The following is a 19490-nucleotide window of genomic DNA, read 5'->3' as shown; positions in this document are numbered from 1 at the left end:
GATCCAATTATTTGCATATTTTTATTTCTAAATGCATTTCAGCAAGATAGATTTTATTAAGAAATAGAATTTTGGTATTAAGTTACAGATGAGGTTTTAAAATAGCTAGGTGTCAGCAACAGCAATAAAAGCCTGTTTCTTCTTTGTGTAATGAATCAGATACTGGTGATATGAAGTCTGTATGGCTTTATATGGGTATACTGAGACATGCACACACGAACCCATTTTGAAGCATTTTGGTTTTGGTCAGTCCCGTGTTTCTCCAGGCACCTGAGTCACCTGAAGTGGATATCAGCTGGCAGGTATGCTAACATTTACTTAAAACTCCATTTTTAAGTCAACATCTTCAAAAGCTCCCACAAGGGTTAACTCACATACAGACCAAAGCCATAAAGTACTGCTTATCCGAATTATACAATGGAATTCAAACAAGTCAGGGCATAGCCTGACTGAAATAGGTGTGGTGGGCTCTCTGGTGAGGCAGTTTTCCTTACCATCTATCCCTGATAAAGGAACACAGCAGAAAACACTAGGAGAGGATGGAGCAGGGCCAGAGCATCACCATTCTCTGACAGCTGCTGAGATAAACGTATCTAATCCCGAGACTGGAGAAGAACCTGTCCAATAATCAAATAGCCACAGTGAACATATTCTGAATATTCCCATTTCTGCCACTCAGCAGAAGCCCAGAAAATACTTTTCTACTCAAACAAGGCAGAATACAAAAAGGAGAAACATTTCAGCTGGATCAAAATCATATGATGAAAATTCTTTCTAAAGCATTAGCATTTTGGACATGCTAACACTGCAGAGCTTCATCAGAGGGTACATTTGCCCAGTTGGAAATGTGGGTGGAAACATCCATTACAGTGATCGTACCACATATAGTTCTCAAGCCAGTTAATTTGGAAGAAACTTGCAATATATCAGCATGGGATAGTTTTGAACTATTTAGACACAGTCTTAGATGATTCTAAACTTGCTATACACACAGCCTGTATGCTCCTTGGCAGGATTATCCCCTTGTTTTTTTTTCCAGAGTCTTCACTTGGTAATATTGACTAAATTGTCTGAACAAATGTTTAAGAAAACGATACATATCTCCTAGTGAACAAGTAAAGTTGAACCAACTGTTGTAGTTACCAGACTTTGAGTGATGCTTTCTCAGTACCAACAGAAGAGTAACACAATCTGTGCAGTTTTTGAAGTTGTCCAATATATGCTCCTTTTGAACAAATTACAGTATTTGAAATGAGATTAAATATGATACTGAGGATAAAACAGAACAAAATACAATATGCTTCTTGGAATGGATCATGATCTGTATAAACAGTCAAAATTTGTGCTTTCATTACTACTAGAGTGGTTTTATGATCCCAATCCCTGTGATGCTGGACTACTGTAAAGACTCCTTTTCTGGGAAGATACCTCCTGGCTCCTTAAGACTATTGTAAACTGATCTACCTCTGAGATGTCTTCCAGAAAATTGTACAAAACCTGAGCACGCACATGAAATTCTACTGGGAATGCTACCAGCAGAAGCATTCAGGCTGTGCCCATGATGAAAAGAGCTGTCAACCAGCCTAAACAAAGAATCTGTAATCTGTAATCCCATCTACAGCACCTGTTCTGGATTAAGAAATCCACAAAACTGAAGTGACAGGATATTTTTGTGTGTAGACAGGATGGACTACTGCAGGTGACACTTGAATGTGAACATGCACAAATTCTGCCATGAAGTAAAGACATCAGCTGTTCCTCACTGAATAGGTTCTCCAGAGAAACATTCTAGGTGTGTAGTTGTTACACATATGTGTTTTATATATGAATACATATTTATGTATATTTATATATCCATCAGACTAACGGCCATATTTAGCAATATCAAGATATTTGAGAGTCTAAGAATCTAACAAGAAAAAATCAGACAGAGTTCATAAAGTCTCCATTCAAACAGAATGTCAAATTTTCATGAAAGTGCTTTCCAGTCAGGTACCTAAATATTTCAGAAAACCTGGCTTTTAAATGCTGAATACTAAGTATTAATAGTAGCTGAAATTCATTAAAAATCCATACCTTTGAACCCTCCAGTCATCCTGCAAACCAACAGAAACCTGCTTTAATCCAAATGCAAGAGTATCGCAAACTGAACACCACCCTGCTATCACTTTATCAAGTATTCTTATCAGATGTGTATTTACGCAGATCTTTAAAAAAATTCAAAAAGTAGTACAAACATTTCATATTAATAACAAATTATTAGTATAAAATTATATCCTTACTTTTGGGAGGGAAGCTCTTGATCCTGAACTTTGCGTTGTCATTGTCAAAACTGTAGTGATGCCCAGTGCAACTCTAGCTGGAGCAGCATCCATGTTGATCCAGAAAGAAACCCAGGACAAAATGACAATCAGCAGGCTAGGAATGTACATCTGGATTAAATAGTATCCCATCTGACGCTCCAAATGAAACTTGACTTCAATGCATGTAAACTTTCCTAGAACATGAAATTACTTTCATAAATGCTTTTTGCACATTTTTATCTTGTTTGCTGAACACAAATTAGATGCAAGGCCTGATTCCTAACCTAACACTCTAAGCAATTCCTGATACACAAATGCAAGTTGGCCATGTTTTGCATGCTCACTTGGGAATACACGGGACTCCTGAAGCAGATTCTGCCCAGTTCTTCGCATTCACTGAGAAAATGAGTATTAGCACAGTCGTTTCACCTCCAGCAAATATTACTTAATGTTTATTTTCTTGAAATTTAGTAAGCTATTATTTTAATCAAACATAACTTTTAGTTTTAAAAGGGGGCAGTGTTTTGCTTTTTTACTGACATGGGATTAAGCAAACATGTACTTGAGCAGACAAACTGTAAACAATTAGTCTTGCAGTCCTATCGTAGATCACATCCTTTCTGATTCTGGTCATGTCATTTGCCTGTGTCTGTGGCTTGTTTCTCACAGCAGAATAACCTCAAAGCTTACTCTTAAGATTGCCAAAATCTAACTCCACAACCATCTCTTGTGGAAGGTGAGTGATTTTTCAAACAGCAAATGGCTGCTCCACAGGGGTAATGGAAGACAGTTTAGGATTGCCTGACAGTGGAGATAGTCACACAGTAGGGGATGCAGAGCCTCGAGTTGCAACAGCTCATCAACTACTAATCCAACAACTCTGTGCTGCTCTCCAAACAACTGTGTATCCTGATTCTGGTTTAGGTACTGCGAATGCTCCTGAGGCAGACTAACCTTGGTACGAGAAAGTTTGTCATTCCCAAAGTGTCATGCTAATGCCTTTAAAGCACCTATTTTGTGTTGATTGGTCAAATGCATAAGATGTGTTGTTCCTCATTCATCCTTTCAGGGCAAATTAGAGTTTTTTGTTCTTTCTTATGATGTTTGCATGTTTATCTGCTCATCTAGAAAGGTGAATGTCAGGGTGCGAGGGTTGGCATGAAGGACAGTGCAGAGGCTGTTTGGCAAAGAGAGGAGGGGAGAGGAACTGAATAATCTCTTTTGACAGGAGAGAAACTCCAAAATGAGTGACCTGACATGTGACCCTAAAGATAGACTATGAGACCTGGATAGTGACTGATTCTGACCAGCCTGCCCATACAGAAGGGGACTTGAAAGGTGTTGAGTGGCCTCATGAGGCAGCAATGCTGTAAGAGTAGCTCAATCTTTTTCCTGCAGCACAACATAGAAAGAGAGCCTTGTAATGTGGGTGGGAGGAGAAGGCTGAATAATACAGCTTTTATCTACATTCAAATTTCACACCAAACCTGAAAGAACATACTACAGAGCAGACACCAAAGTGGCTGTCTGTAGGCAAAGACTTCTTTTGCTTGAATATCGCTTTTCAGTTCCCTTTCCAGGCTACATACTTTTAACTTTTGGTAAGTAGACATTTATTTATTTTTTTTTTTTAACTACATGTAACAGGAGTTACTAATTGGTATTCTTATTCTTAGTGTGGAATCTTCCTGGGCATACAAGGAAGTTATGATGCACAGGTCCATCACTCCCTCCTCTCTTACTTTCAATGTATGACCCTGCAATTACTCCCAGTTATGCCCTTTAAGTGTGAGAAGAGAAGAAAAGTAACAGCAGTCCCCCATTCCATGGGTTTTGGACTGTGGAATCATAAAATTTCCTTTTTTCGGCATTTTGAGCCCTAAAATGAGAAGGCGTATTTGCAAAAATTCAAAACAGTATAGCATTTATATATATATATAAATATATATATATTTCATTTTTGGCAGAGGCTGAACCTCTCACATTGTGTTATTTCATACACTGAAACAAATGTAGTTGATGAAAGCAGATTGGCTCATGCTGAAATGATGGAAAATCTACTTTGGATGAGAGGGATTATGTCTAATACCAGCAAGCAACCAGCAAACTGTTCTCTAAATGTTGTTCCTATTAAATAAAGTCCAAACAGCTAAATCCAAATTTTAACAGAGTTCTCCCTGCTCTGTGAAGCTAAAGATAGAAAACACAGCATTTGAAACTTCAAAATAGCAAATACAGTAAAAAACATTACCGTATTTAAGAAACATTTAATTTCCCAACATTTCACGTCTGCACATTATTCATATTAGCAATTAAAGCATTGTCCTTTCAGATCCTACATCTCATGAATTAGACCACATGTAAAAGCTCAAGAAAATTTATTAATTTTCCTCATTGTCACTTTGATATCCTGGAGAAGTAAATCTAGTTCAGAAAAATCAGTACTTTAAAAGTGATGAATCAATAATTAATTAAAGATTAAGCTTGTAAAAAATGTTTCATTTTGACAAAATCAAACCAGCTAGAATCTTTCAATAGATTTTTTAAGACTGCAAATTCCTTAATGATTTTAAGAATATTTGAATATGTATATTAGAGTATCTAATGAAATTAAAGGAAATTTGGAAACAAAATCTTTCAAAGAACAAAAAAGTTGGAAAAATTCACTTTTTCAGATTTAAAAAGAAGTCTTGGTGATTCAAATTTTAATTTCAAAACATTTTTTTCTTTTACTTTTCTTTTCCCATTACAAATTGAGAGTAGGTACCATCACAGCAATTAATAGAAAAAAAAATAGAATAATGCTCACCAGTGTTGTAATGTTTTGTGCAATAACCAAGTTCTTTATCTTCTTTCAAAATAAATTGTGGCAAGGTTAAACCTTCTGCAACTTGCACAGGTCCATCACTTAACCATTCAAATATCAGATCATTCATAGTGTAACCAACTACAATAAAGAAACAAGAGTTTGTTAGATGGTAGCTGACTGGAAAATATCAAAAGCAAATATTATTATGTCTGAGAAGCATGTCTTCTACTGCAATATATGTTATCTCAGTTACATTTTTAAACTGTCTGATTAACAAGAGCACTATTGCTATTAGCTACCAGTTAATATTTCCCTGTTATTTCCTTTTAAGAACAACAAGCAACATCACAGTGTTCTCAAATACTGTCCTGGTTTGCCACTAAGGAGATTTTTTTCCGGTCCATCAAAGATTCTGCTTACAATTGAAATGATATTCTTCTGTGCCTACGTATCAGCCTGCATTCCGCTCTTTTTTCATTACTTTTTGATGATGGAGTTGGTTAGCACCAACAAAACAACGATTTCTAGACTGCATAGTGCTGGACCTTTGCAGAAAAGAAAACAGCAGCTTTTATAACCTGTGAACCTACCACTGAGAGGTGTGGAGGGGAAAGAGAGATAGTTCAATGCACTGAAGTATCTTCCTTTCTGCAATGGATACGTATTTACGGGTAAATTAAACAAGCTGTGGCTATTCTCTGGGCACAAAGGCAGGTGGTAGCCAGCAGCTCATACTCATACAGCTCATACCCATTCTCCTCTCCTCACAAAAAAAAACCAAGGTGGTCTGGTACTTACTGAGTATTGGAAATAACTGCTGGCACATGCCGCTATCCAAAGCACTCCTAGTTTTATCTGATTTTGTTGCATGGCACAGGTCAAAACAGGGCTACCGATATGTACTGACAGCTACGTGGTACGAAGGAGTGAGTGCCAGTACTCAAGTCCATGCCTTGTCTATGTTTATTTTCCTAGTATAAGTACAACTATAGGACCTCTGCTTCTTCGAGTATGTTACTTTCATTTTTACAGAAGAGTATAGCATGCCTTGATCAGACATACCTAGTCCCTGGCTGTGTACTAATTACTCTTACTTTCTTTAGATTCAATTTCTCCTCTATAGTGTCACTGTGGACATCCCCAGAAGTGATGCAGCCCTCATGAGTGAGATGATGTACCCTGGGAGGGGGAAAGGGAAAAGAGCAGGAGCAGCACAGAAACAGGGAACCTGCACAGTATGGTGACAGAAGTTTAAAGCACAGTTCCTCCATGATTTCCCTTTACGCAATAATTATATCAAGTATCACTGCACAAATAAGACATTATAGACACTACATAAGCACTGAAGTTTATGGTAAAATCTTGGGTTTTGCTAGATAAAGCAATTGGACACTCACAGCTCTCTAGCTGCATTGTACATGTCTGCACATCCATAGGAAAATTCTTCAAGTCCATGGGACATGACAAGGTTAAAGTAAGCCTAAAGTTGGAGGAGAAAAAAAACAAACTATTATTAGAAATCTACAGGTTTTACCCAAAGCCCCATATTTAGAGTTTTAAGGATCAAGACCAAATCTTAACACCTCAGAGACTGGACTCACTCTCCCCTCTGAGCTTTTAAAGACATTAGAGCTGTGAAGCAAACCACACACTCACTGGCTGCATTGGCTTAGCAGAACAAGGACAGAGAAGACAACATCCAGAAAGCAAAACCTACTCTCCATTAATGCATCAGTGAATGTTTTTTGTATAATGCTGAACCCAAACAATGCAAAAGCTGAAATGTTCGTGGGACACGTGTTTAAATCTTTCTTTTGGAAAATCAAAGGAAGAAAACAACAACTCTCTTTTTCAAAAGAGAGTGCTTTTGTTGTATATGAGGCCCATTTCCAACCCTTCATTCTTACTACTTAGCCACTAAAAGAAAGAAAAAAACACCATACAGTAAAAAGCTAGAATCACCTATCATTAAAAGATAGAGCGCAGATAGAAGAAAGTAAGCCTAAAGGAACACCATCATATAAACTAAATTTCTCTTTTAATTTTTCAGTTGTTATTGTCCCAGATAAAGCATAATTTGACTTGAATGGGAACATTCCTAATGCTTCTTTCTGTTTTGTTTTTTTTTTTTAGTTGTTTACTTTTTTATATTTGATTGAAATATGTTTCAAGACTTCTCTTCTGCTTTATTTCTTTCCTTGTTTGTGTGTGGAGAAGAAACCAATTTTAACAAACCAAGATACTGGGATGACATAATCACAAACAACTAGCTGCTTTGAGAAACAGAGTAATTGTTGAGATTTAGGCTTAAGTCATATAGAAAGAGTACACTTTTATTTCAGATTACCTTCAGCACAAAACCCACTTTAATACAAAGAAAACAAATAAACAAAAACCTCAGTGCTCATTTACCATCAGGGACGAGAACTAAACCGTCTGTTTTGAAGGTACACTGAAATGCTAACACAGTACAATGACAATATTCTTTTAATTATGCCAGTGAATCCAAAGCCCAGCTGCTAACCTTGAAAGTATGTTGTCCCACAGACAAATGCAATCTGTATGGAGAAATACTTCATTAAGGCCTGTGCTACTGTGCTTCTTATGACATAGAGTTGATTCAAGCTCTTTCAGTCTGTTTCTTCATCGTGAATTTTTGAGGATGGCCTGACTGGGCCTTCTACTCCCACTGTCCTGCTATCAAATCACTATGACAAGAATATAATACTTACGTAACAGATCAAAATGGTCCCTGTCTGATTAAAAAAAAAAAAAATCACATTCAACATCTCTGCTTTTACTGATTTGTGGGCTACATAGAGGAAGTCACATTATTTTCCCCTTGACACAGTCTTCAGCGTACAAGACAATCATATCAGGAAATCAGAGATTGGTTGTCTGTAGCAGTGAAGTGCATTGAGATGAAGAAAAGCCCTCAGCAGTCCTCTCAACACGGCCACAGAAATAAACTCCCATTTAATCTTTGGGAGCAAATAGCATAAGCATTAAAAAAAAAATAAATGCCATCATATGGAGAAAAAACTATATCTAGTAGACATGTAAATGTTATTGAAAACCTGCCCTTTACTGACATAAATATTTTAAGAGCCCTGCAAATGTTAACTTGTCTCAGTTTTACTAGTTAGTTCCCTGAATCATAGATTGAGCTAACAAAATTGCTAATCTCCAGTATGAATAAAAGACTGCTTTTGCATTTTTTTCTCAAATGCTGATATATCAAACTCTCTTCCTTTTTTTCAGCCATCCTCTAAATATCTATTAGATGTTTTGAGTTCATTTCAAACATGCCTTTAGCAAATGTAGCCTTTCTAAATGTGTTATTTGTTTGCATTCGTTGGAGTATGTATGGCCTGTCATCCCTCAGATTCTGTTGACTGTCAGGTTTGGATCACACGCTGACTTCGTTTCTTTCCATTTTCATCCCTTTCTACTCCCCCAAACCCTCAAAGGATCTTGGGGTTCGACAACATACATGGACAAGGAGGTCTCTTATTGGTGTAATAACAAACTTGTGAGAAAAAGAATACATCTAGTTGTTGCTTTCAGGTCTCACAGGGAAAAACTGATCCACCTCCACAGATACTAGGTAGATATATCATTTTTTTTTTTTTCCTGGAGTTCAGCTGAGAAAATACTCATTATGTAGGTTAATACAAAGGCTGACATCTCTTTTTTCTCTTCTTAACCAACACTGTCTTTCAGGAAGAGTAAACTATACTTTGCTCACCCTGAAAAACGGAAAATAATTTCTGTTTACTGTATTGGTGAGGCTAGCTAGAGAGATCATGCCCTTATAGCTTTACTTGTACTTGTTCATTTCAGCAAACTAGCCATTCACAGTGAAGACCTTTGCCTCTGAAATCTGTTTTACTACGAGTAACACAAGCGTTGAACCCAATGCTTATTGCTTGGTGTCATCCACAGATCCATTGATTTTCAACAAGATTACGACATGTTAAATGCTCACCCACTCAAGTCTATGCTGGTGGGTAAATTTACAGCAGTTGACTCTTTCGCAGAAAAATATGATCCTGCAAGTGTTTGCAAAGCCAGGAGCCATGTGACTACTTGTACATCCGCATTAATAGGGAAATAGAATCAGAAATGGAAGGTGTTAGGCAGATGTAGCTACCCACATTGCCTATAATACAATGTAATTGACAGAAAATATTTCAGAAAAATGAATGTCTCACAGTTGGCAAATTCAAGAGGGGCTCTTGGGCATTTGGTACAAACTGGCAATTACATTGATGAATACTTAAATTATTAATAAAACAGAAGAAAGTGCTGTATAACAATTATGCTTCAGGCACTCAACCACCAAGGCATTTGAGATGCATAAACAACAGATACAGTGACTTAACGCCATAAGCACTGGTGAGAACAGTTTTATGAACAATCTGTAAAGTTGAAAGGAGAAGAAGTTGATCACAGACTTGAGTTTGTCTTCAGCTACCTAAGCACACTTGACCCCCTGTTAGGCAGGCTCATGTCACACAGCTCGCTCAGGGATAGCTCTCGGTTTTGGCATGATCTGTTTTCCAGCTGAGAAGACAGGGTTCATGAGGAAGTAAGAAAGAGTCATGTTTCCAGTGCCCCAGCACTTCAGGCACAATACCAGGGCCAAAAGCCACCCTGAAGGAGAGGCAAAATTGCTCTCTTCTTTCCCTCCCCACTCCCACACCCATACTGCAGTCAAAGAAGAATTGAGCCCTGGAAAAATGCAAATAGAGTATCAACAGAACAAAATGCAGAATCAGAGCCAGAAAACAAAGAATGAACAAAGAGCTGGTGCTAGGTAAAAAAATAATATATAAAATAAATCAATAATATCACTGAGTAATGCTGTGACAGAGACAGGGCTCTAATTGAAGCACTCCAGGGCAGCACTCCAGGCACACCTGTCAATCTTAAACTTCAGACCTTCTTTCATAGAATCACAGAATGGTTTGGGTCAGAAAGGGCATTAAAGATCATCTAGTTCCAAATATCTTCCACTAGATTAGCTTGCTCACAGCCTCTTCCAACCTGATCCTGAACACCTCCAGGGATGGGGTATCCACAATTTCTCTGGGCAACCTGTTTTAGTACTTCACCACCCTCACAGTAAAAAAATTCTTCCTAATACCTAACCTAAATCTCCCCTCTTTCAGCTTAAAACCATTCCTTCTCATGGTCTCACTGCACTCCCTGATAAAGACCACCTCCACAGATTTCCTGTAGGCTCCCCTGTAAGCATCTTCTTCCTGAGGATTTCCTCATACATTAGGTAAGTCTTTCCGAACAGCGTATGCTCATACTCTGAATGCGTTCAAAATGCGGCAGGTACTGCCAGGATTTCTTCTCTCAGCATTTCATTCAACCTCCTCCCTTCCATCCCCTGGTTTCACCAAAACGTCTAGAGAAACAACTCAGACTCAGACTGTGGGCCTGACTCTCTTCCCACCCCAGCTCAACATCTTTCAATTCTTTTCACCCCAGAAACTCCCTTACAGTATCATTCAAAGGTGTATATTTCCCACTTCTGCAGGCAAGAAGGCAAAATTCCTGCAAGCTGGAGGCTGCAGTCTCCTTTATCACAGAAGCCAGAATAAGGCATCCTGTGCGAAAAAATAAATAGTCTGACAATGTGTTATTAATCAGAAACCCTCATGCTGGTGGAACAGACGTGGCCTCAGACAGGCCAGCAGCAGAGTTCAGCACAGGCACTACCACTGCCGTAAAAGCAGCTGCTTTAGCCTCCAAGGAAAAGCCAGAGAAGGGGGGTGACGTACACTTGCAGCTGAGGAAGCTCAGAGGTACTTACATGCACTACAATCAAGTCCTGAATTCTGTTGTAGGGCTGAGACAGTGTGTTGCTTATTCATTCCTCACCCATTCCTACACTTTTCCTGTCCTTTCTCTGGCCCTGGACAGGCTGCCCAAGAAGGTGGTTGAGTCACCATCCTTGGAGGTATTTAAAGGACAGGTAGATGAAGTGCTCAGGGATATGGTTTATTAGTGGACAGGTACAGTTGGACTCAATGATGTCAAAGGTCTTTTCCAACCAAGCCACTCTATGATTCTGTTTTCTTCACCTCTCCTGTGTCTGTCCATCTAGCCTATATTTCTCCCAGAGACACCTACATGACCCAAGAGCCCAGTCCCTTTCTTTGCATACTAATTTGTCCTCATATCCTTTTCCCTTCCCTTTCCTGTTGCCCAGTTCCTGCCAAACGCCACCCCAACACCTCTTTGGGGTATTAAGCCCTGAGACCAGTCCACTCTTTGACACCTAATCTTCAAAGTAGCATCATCAGCGGAGAGTAAGGTCCCTTAATATGAAAAGATTCAATAGGAGTAAGATATTTGTGAAGAGATTATTCCCAAGATGATCTCCAAGTCCAAGAAATATTTTCATGAATTTAAGAGACTATCTAATTTTAACTAGGATTTGATGTACTGCCTAATCTGCAGCAACCATTAAAACGTAGTCTAAACCACCTCTTTACAAGCAGCTAACATGCCTTAGCGTGGTGTGTTGTGACTCACCCAAAACTTCCCTTTATCTCAGCGATAACTCTCACCCCAGAGGAGGACACTGATCTCACAGGTCACCGTGGATCACAGTACAAAGTGTTTAACTACCAGAGAAATAAAACTTCATTAACCTATTTGCAAGTCGGGTGGTTTGTGAGTAGGCTACAGAACAACAGTCTCCACACACAGCTTTTTCTAATGAGAAATATCAAGGGTCAGTCTTATCAAGTACAGCAGTACTGTTGTAAATCTAAATAGTCCTGGAGATATGGGTACAAGTCTCTTCCGTCTCAAAAAAAGGCATTATTATCTCATGAGCATGAATAGCAACAAATGCCTCGCCATGAGTGGGCATGGTATCAAAAATAACATTTTGTTTCTATTCATATCCCATCATTCTTTCAAGCTAGACCCATCTGCAGCTCAGCTGTTCGGATAGGAGACTTTATAATCTAGGATTTTACACTGCAAATACCAGAACACAAGTAGTACATGCATGGTCATTGCTAACACTGGCTACGTGCCATTTTTGTAAAAAGTCTTACACCTATGCAAAGCTCACAGTCTGGGGTTTAGTGAGAAAGTGGGATTTACTGTTTTTTTTTTTTAGTATTGCCACTTCTTAAGATGCTATCATAAGTTGCAAGACTTCTGCTATATTTCTTAAAGCTCCAAGCTGACAATAAAGGTAAACAAATTTTCAGCTGTACATTTTCTTTAGAAGATAAAATTCCTGATCCTTATAACTGCTGAAATCACATTAAAATATTACCCAAGCACAAGCAGACAAAGTTCCCCATTAAACTGGCAGGGGAGATGGAGTTGCACAGCAAGCATGACAGCATTGCATGACACAGGATCAAATGCCATTCAGGCTGGTAGCACTGAAACAGGGAGAGGAATCTAAAATCTCCTCATATTCCTCCCAGCCCCCTCTCTTGGGTGATCTGTGCTGAAAGAAGGGTGCACACACTATTCAGAGATCAGAAGGCAAAAAGAAAAAAAAAAATCCCCGTGACGTTTTTTTTTTAAAGGACTTTTCAGTTTGTAGTCCATCTCATTATTTTTTCAGGGACATAACTCATCATTTTGAATGTCAATTCTGGTAATTTGCACAGTCTACAGGCTTTGTCCTGCTAAACGGAATAGTCAAACTGTCTGCTTCTTCCCTTCTCTTTGAGGATCCCTGGAATTCCTCTCTAATATTTGTCATGTTCTGCAGCTTCATTTCTGTCAGACAGGAATGGGCTAAAGTCAGGCTTAGAGGAGACATGGAGCCTTCTCTGCTATGACAAAACGAGAGGTGTAGGCTGGAGTTGCACGTACTGCTACTTAGGAGCGTGCTCTTGCTCCATCCAGTACTTTGCTTTGCTTCATGTCCTGCATAACAACACAGGAGCTGGCAAGAAGTGGAGTGGTGGATTTCTCATTATAGGCATCCCACTTCTCATTGTAATGCAATCATTGTCTGTAGATACACAATGCCAGCACATGAGCTGCCAGAATATGATTTTCCAATTATTGCTCAAGCAAATCTATGATATTAAACTCAAGTATAATTTCATATAATGGTTAAATTCTGTAACCACCTGTTTCCTTTCCATGAAAATCAGTATTTTATCTTCCTTTTCTCCTCTGTCATTTTCTATCTCAATTTTCCTGCAGTGTGTGTTTAGTATGGTGTTGCCTTCCTCCTGGCACCATGACATCTCTGTTCTAAGCCATATATTGCAATGCAATTGGCAAAAGACCTTCATCCCTGAGAGCATGTTTCAGGAAAGCATGCTTTTTTTGTACCCTTCAGAAAGGGCTCCCAGATCTGCATCATCATACACCTAACCTTTAACTGCTCCAGTGCAAGTTTAATGGGTAAGTGGAGTGACTGGTTACAAGCAAGCAATAACAATGGTAACAACCATTACCTATAAGGAAAATAGGTACACAGACATATCTTGGTTACGCCACTATCCCATTGCCATAGACATCCAGAAGTAACCATCTGCCAACATTTTTTGCTCCTGTCAGCCAAGAACAACTTAATGTGTACGAACTGGTCTGCAGCAGCATTTCCCACTTTTTTACCTAGGACAAAATCTTCTTTCTTATTCAAGACACAGGAATATAGGGCTACAGAAATGGCATCTTGGGCCTTTAGATCTGGTTATCTGCTATCACACATAGTCACATTATCTAATCCCTTTCAAAGGTCATCAAGGTTCACTAAATCATATCTAGCTCCATTCCCCTCACCCCTTATTTCTGTTGGAATATCATTCCAGGAATTTGATGTGTATGTGGCTGGAGGAATTTGATGTGCATGTGGCTGAAAACTTTATAACTTCCACTTTAAACTTCCTTATGACAGTTTGAAGTCATTTGTTCTCCTGGCAGCTTTGTCCTTCAGTTTAAGTAGCTCTTCTGAAGTGCTTATATATTTATCTCACATTCAGTGCTCTTGTGTATAAGCTGGAGACATGCACGGCCATTAGAGGAAGGAGTGAGGCAGTGCATGTTCAGGTATAATGTCCATATTCCTAGTTTGCTTTAAATGCCTTATGAAGCAAAAAAGCAGCTAATTTTGTGCCATTAAAATGTAAATTATTCTTTCCTTAAGCAGAATGATCAATAGGGTTTTGACAATAGCTGTGCTAGTTGCATAACAAAGTACCCGCATTAGGCTTTATTATTTATTTAGTAGTCTTTATTATTTGCTATCCAAAGCAAGTACTTTAGATACAACAGAAAAAAAACAGGGTATTGGAAACCCAGGACTAGATCTTCAGTCTGGATTTCTAGACTGGAGGAGGAATGAGAAAGATGTGAGTGATAGGAGGGCAGAGTTAAGAAAGTGGAAGGAAACCATTCTAAAGAATGAGAAGAATCTCAGGACATTTAATTGAAAAAGACTCCGAAAGGAGTGAGGGGAGAAAGGGTGGAAGGAGATGTAGGACTAAGGGCAAAAAGGAAAGAAAAATGACAGGTGAAAAGTGGGCAGCCAACGATAATCCAAGGATGTTGGATTCAACCATAATGAGAACAGCTGCTTCTCCCACAAAAGGCTGCATTTTTTTATCCTCTGAAACCATTGTTGCTACTGTAAATATGCCCATCATAATTTGTCAAATTCATATAGCATACAACCACAATTTGGGAAGTTACCTTGTCCCAGTAACATTGTGCAGTTTAAAGTCCACAGATTCTAGGGCTATTTATATAATGCCTATAAGGCTTCTACCTATAACATGCAATAGCTGTGAAACCCAAAACTTCTTTGGATATGTCCTCTATTTCAGTTAGCATTTCTGCACTGATTATTCTTCAGTGATTTTTAATTACTTTTGTTTAATGGCAAATAGTTACTTTAAGGTGTATGAAGACATTTCATATTTTTGGAAAGACAAAGCAGTAAGCATGTGACAGTGTGCAGTTCTGCCAGTGGGAGAACTAAGTATTTTTTTGTGAAAATGTTCCTGTGATTGAGATTCATATCCAAAGGAAAATCCCCACCTTGTCAATATCAGTATTATTCTGGTAGGAGCTGAGGTAATAAATATGAATGTGTGAGGTCAGAAAGAGGGGTTCTTCCATAGCCAAACAGTTGTGTCAATCATGATAACAGCGTCTCTGATTTCCCTGCTGTTAATCTGCCACATGGAAAGACAATGCTGCTAGTAAAGTCCAAATCCTCTTAAATCCCAACATTAGATTGTAAACTAAAATTGAAGTCATCAAATTAAAATGCAGGCTGCACACAGAGCTGTAGAACATAACATTTCCCGCCACTCTGGTAGGCTAGACTGTGCTGTGCCATGAATGGTTTACAGGCAATGTCAGATGTAACTGGAGCTTGATTATCATATTGACGATAAAATCTGAACCCCAAAATTGTTTTAGCGAACTCACCCCTGACTTTACTGTACTGTGGTAACACATTCTGTAGTAGCCACAATGAAAGACCTAAAATCTCATCTTATTTAAAAACAAAATATTTCAGAAAATCAGTGGACTTTCCCCCCTTTGAATAGTCTATTGCAGAGGGACTACCAGTGTTACTTCCATGTTTCCTTAACCTGCTCTTTCCTTCTTGCAGGGCAAAGAACACAGGTACAGAGGAGCTTACAAAACACAGAAGTTTAACTCAAAAAAGTGGAATTATAAAAGTGCTATAGATTACTTTTGATTAATTACTTGAGGGGCATGGTAATGATAACTTGCGATATAACCCAAAGTGGTGTGTGAGGCACTAGGGGTGCAGGGGGGAGCCAACTCAATGCTCTGTCACTCAGCACTATGACCACACTAGGAAGAGCTGATTTTGGAAGCTCCTGAGAAAGGCAGATGGCATAGGAGACAGCATTACAAATCAATGTGCTCTTTACACAGATACTTCTCTTTGATTACATAAACAGGTGAAGGCTTTTGGATGTGCCAGCTCAACCTGTCAGCTACTTGTTGTCAAATGCAGAGGCCGGTAATCACCCTCAGAACAGCTGCACAAAACGAAAGCAATCTAATAGCTTGAATTTTTTGTTTTGTGGTGCCCTAACAGCACAGTACTGCTCTCCAGGAGACAGTCTTCCTGCATCCATTACATTTAACAATTTAATCTAGGCAAGCGCTGAAACCACGAAGAACCAACTGTCTATATAACTGTAATGTTTCTTGCACTGTGAAAATAAGCAAAGACAGAAAAACAGATATTTTGAAAGACTTGAGGAAATTCTTCTTAGGTATTTAATTGCTCTTTGAAGAGGAATAGCAAAAATTGATGAGGGAAGAAAGTAATTTGTGAATTTGCACAAACCTCCTCTCTAGAATTCCAAGTGGCTCTCTTGTCAAATTATGCAGCAACTTATAAAATCCTTTTATATTTTAAAAATATGAAGTCATCTGCTTTGCAGTTCTTTCTGGCTAAATGTACTGGCGCTACATTTCAGTGCACAGCTCTACAGCCTTATCAGGTGATTGGGAGTACAAGGTGTTTTCTGAAGTAACAGGTAAAAAAAGAAAAAGAAGTTACGGCCCCTTTACTTTCCTAACTAGTGTATTCCAGGTTCAATGCCATGGACCAATAGTACAGTTGAGTTATACCACCTTCTGCATCATGCTCATACAGCTAAGATGCACTCAAAATATTAAAAGGAGAGGGTGGAAATTAATGCAGATAAAACCACCAAACCTTAAATAAAACCATTACACTTTCTATCACTTTGGTAAAATAAGCTGCTTGGCAGATGCTAATATTCTCAGCTGGGTGGCAGCCTGAAATGAGTTTGTGAGAATCAAGTAGAACAAATGGGTAGCTCAGAGAGAATGCAAAACCTCCTGTGAAGTTATTTAACATTTTCTTGATGTCCCAGGTGTCTGCAGTGGGCCACAAAGGGTACAGTCCTTCCCCCTGTAACATAAAATCAGCGCAGAGGTATATACAGTACAACATCCAGGTATCAACACCAGGAACAGGGTTCTTAGCATCATCACACGCCACTGCCATTTTCCAACTGCATGGTCCCCTACAAAATGCAATCCAGGCAGATATCATTCAGTGACTGGGAGTGGATGGGAGTGACTGGCATCTGGGGAGTGACATTGTGTTGGTTGAGATTTTAACTCTCATTGTTTTTTCAGCATACAATACATACACAACTTAAGTCAATTTTATTGAACTCTGCTATCTCAAACGCCTCTTGTTGACTGCTCTCTGCAGAGGGCTTAAAAATAAGAGACATAGATATTTAAGTTTTTTGCAGCTCAGAGTGCAACTGAGACTGATCATGACTAAAGTGTAATTTTTTGCTGAATATAACTTTAATGTAACTGCTGACTTCTCAAAATAATGCACCTTTAACAGCTGTTCTTACATCTCTAGTGGCAATAGGATATATTTGTTGTATTTGGAGCTGCTGGGTTACCTCCCCACGGTTCTAGTTCTTTCTGCATTATCCAAAGGTTTAGACCAGTTATCCAGTTATAGAACCTCAGACTCAATATAGCATAAATAGCACACTATCTGAGATCAAAACAAATACCAAAGTAGTCATTTCAGCATGAAGCAAATAACTAAAAATAGGTTTGGACTCTTAAACTTACATGATTCATAGGTGGGTACATCAACCATTAACAACTCTGGCATAATTTACTATAACAACTCCCAGTGAATTAAATATAGATCTAGGAGGCTGCAAGCATGAGCATCATAACTAATTATTGTAAGGTAAACTATATCATGCCTACCATTACCAGTAATTCAGGACAGCTTAGAGATGGACATGAAAGAAGGATGAAGAGCCTCATGCTTAGCACAGGGTGAGGTAGTTCCCATAGCCAGGCACTGCTTTGGGCTAATGCATAGGCCAGACTCCCTGCCATAAGGTATCTGAGCACCCATATCCATCATCAAGTGTCTTATTTTAGTAAAATATGGATCGTTTGATCTAGGCCCAAGTGACCTTCCAAATTCTTTTCAGGAAGGGCAGGATTGGCTTCTGAGAATATTTAACAGCATAAGCCAGTTATGCCTCCCCCATATCATATTTCCATGTTTTCAGCACCGAACACAGGGAAGATGAGTACTGATGATGTATATATAATACACACATCTTGCTTCTTACCCATTAATTAGCAGGAGCAGTCCTAAACTAATTCTATGCAGAGAGCATTTTATATTTATGTAAGATTAACTTGTCCTTGATTTCATTAAATTTGGAAATATCACTCTAGCCTAAACAACTGCTTCTTGGACATCTTTGTAAAGTGCTTTAAACATTTACAGCACGCTAAATGTTAAATATTATGATGTCACGCTAAGTACTATTGGTGCAGTAGTGAAAATGGCAGCATTATAACATTCTCAATGTACTGAAACCAAAATATTCTTTTTTGTTTCCACATAGCATAACTAAAAGCAACTGGCAACACACAAATGCATCTAGCCTAGTATCTAGAGAATAAAGACAAGTTTTTCTAATTACTTCTGACTTCGTGTTTCCATACCCTGTAAAGTTTTCTTCACTGTAAAGTACAAAAAAATTATATGCTATGTTAAAGGTGCCAAGTAAGCCTGGTTACTGCTGTGCAATACAAATGAGAAACAGTGAGTTGTGCTTAATACTCTGTTGGAATACTGCTTACTCTGCTTCAGATTAATTTGCATTTAGGTGTGGGAATTTTACAAACGTGGTACAGTAGCTCAAAATATTACTTTTCCCACATTGACAAATGTCAGGAAAATTATCCATCTTCATTCAGAACAGCATCCAACTGCACTGTTGCCTCCAATAAGATGGTGTCAAACAAACAGATGCATTCATTTCTTTCCCAGGGTGAAACAAGAAATATTTGAAAGCGACAGCATATTTATCACTGTGCTAGTGCTTGTTTCACCCTTGTATCCTATTATTTTTCTCAAACTGTTCAGGTATATCAGTTAAGAACCTTGCTCAATAAATATTTACATGCCATGTTGCTTAATCCATTCAAATATTACTGGGATCTTATATAGGAATTTCCACAATAATTAAGAAAGAATTAAGTAAATGGAGGAAGCACCACGTTGTTATTTATTTATTTAGCATCTTAAAGAACACAGCTGTCCTGAACCTGGATCAATAATAATTCCTTAATGAAAATGCAGGTCACAAACAGAATACACAGTCAAAGACCACTGCCTTCTACACTAATCTTCCTTAGAGATGAATAAATTCACTAAACAACCTGTTAAACAAATACTATCATGTTTACTTTCCACCAGGCAAGAAAGGCAAAAGCTGAGAAGTATTCTCAGGAACAAATAAAACACAATAATTACTTTTTAAAAAACAATTATAAGGGAAATAATG

The 19490-nt window shown here is 38.4% G+C and overlaps 1 protein-coding gene across 9 annotated transcripts in view; it reads right to left on the bottom strand.

Annotated features, from left to right (window-relative positions):
- The window catches only part of GLRA2 (glycine receptor alpha 2), a 131485-nt gene that overhangs the window by 81144 nt on the left and 30851 nt on the right, over positions 1-19490 (bottom strand). For 8 of the 9 annotated variants that reach the window (XM_054056569.1, XM_054056570.1, XM_054056574.1 and 5 more), the window contains 3 exons: positions 6510-6592; positions 5113-5250; positions 2283-2497 (listed from right to left, as the gene is read on the bottom strand). In XM_054056569.1, the coding sequence (XP_053912544.1) occupies positions 2283-2497; positions 5113-5250; positions 6510-6592 (436 nt within the window). The remainder of the gene's footprint in view (positions 1-2282; positions 2498-5112; positions 5251-6509; positions 6593-19490) is intronic. The other variant, XM_054056573.1, reaches the window with a different exon arrangement.

Source organism: Cuculus canorus, chromosome 1, assembly GCF_017976375.1.
Source record: "Cuculus canorus isolate bCucCan1 chromosome 1, bCucCan1.pri, whole genome shotgun sequence".
Taxonomy (NCBI): Eukaryota; Metazoa; Chordata; class Aves; order Cuculiformes; family Cuculidae; genus Cuculus; species Cuculus canorus.
The sequence above is the reverse complement of the archived record's forward strand: the minus strand, read 5'-3'. Positions and strand labels throughout refer to the sequence as shown.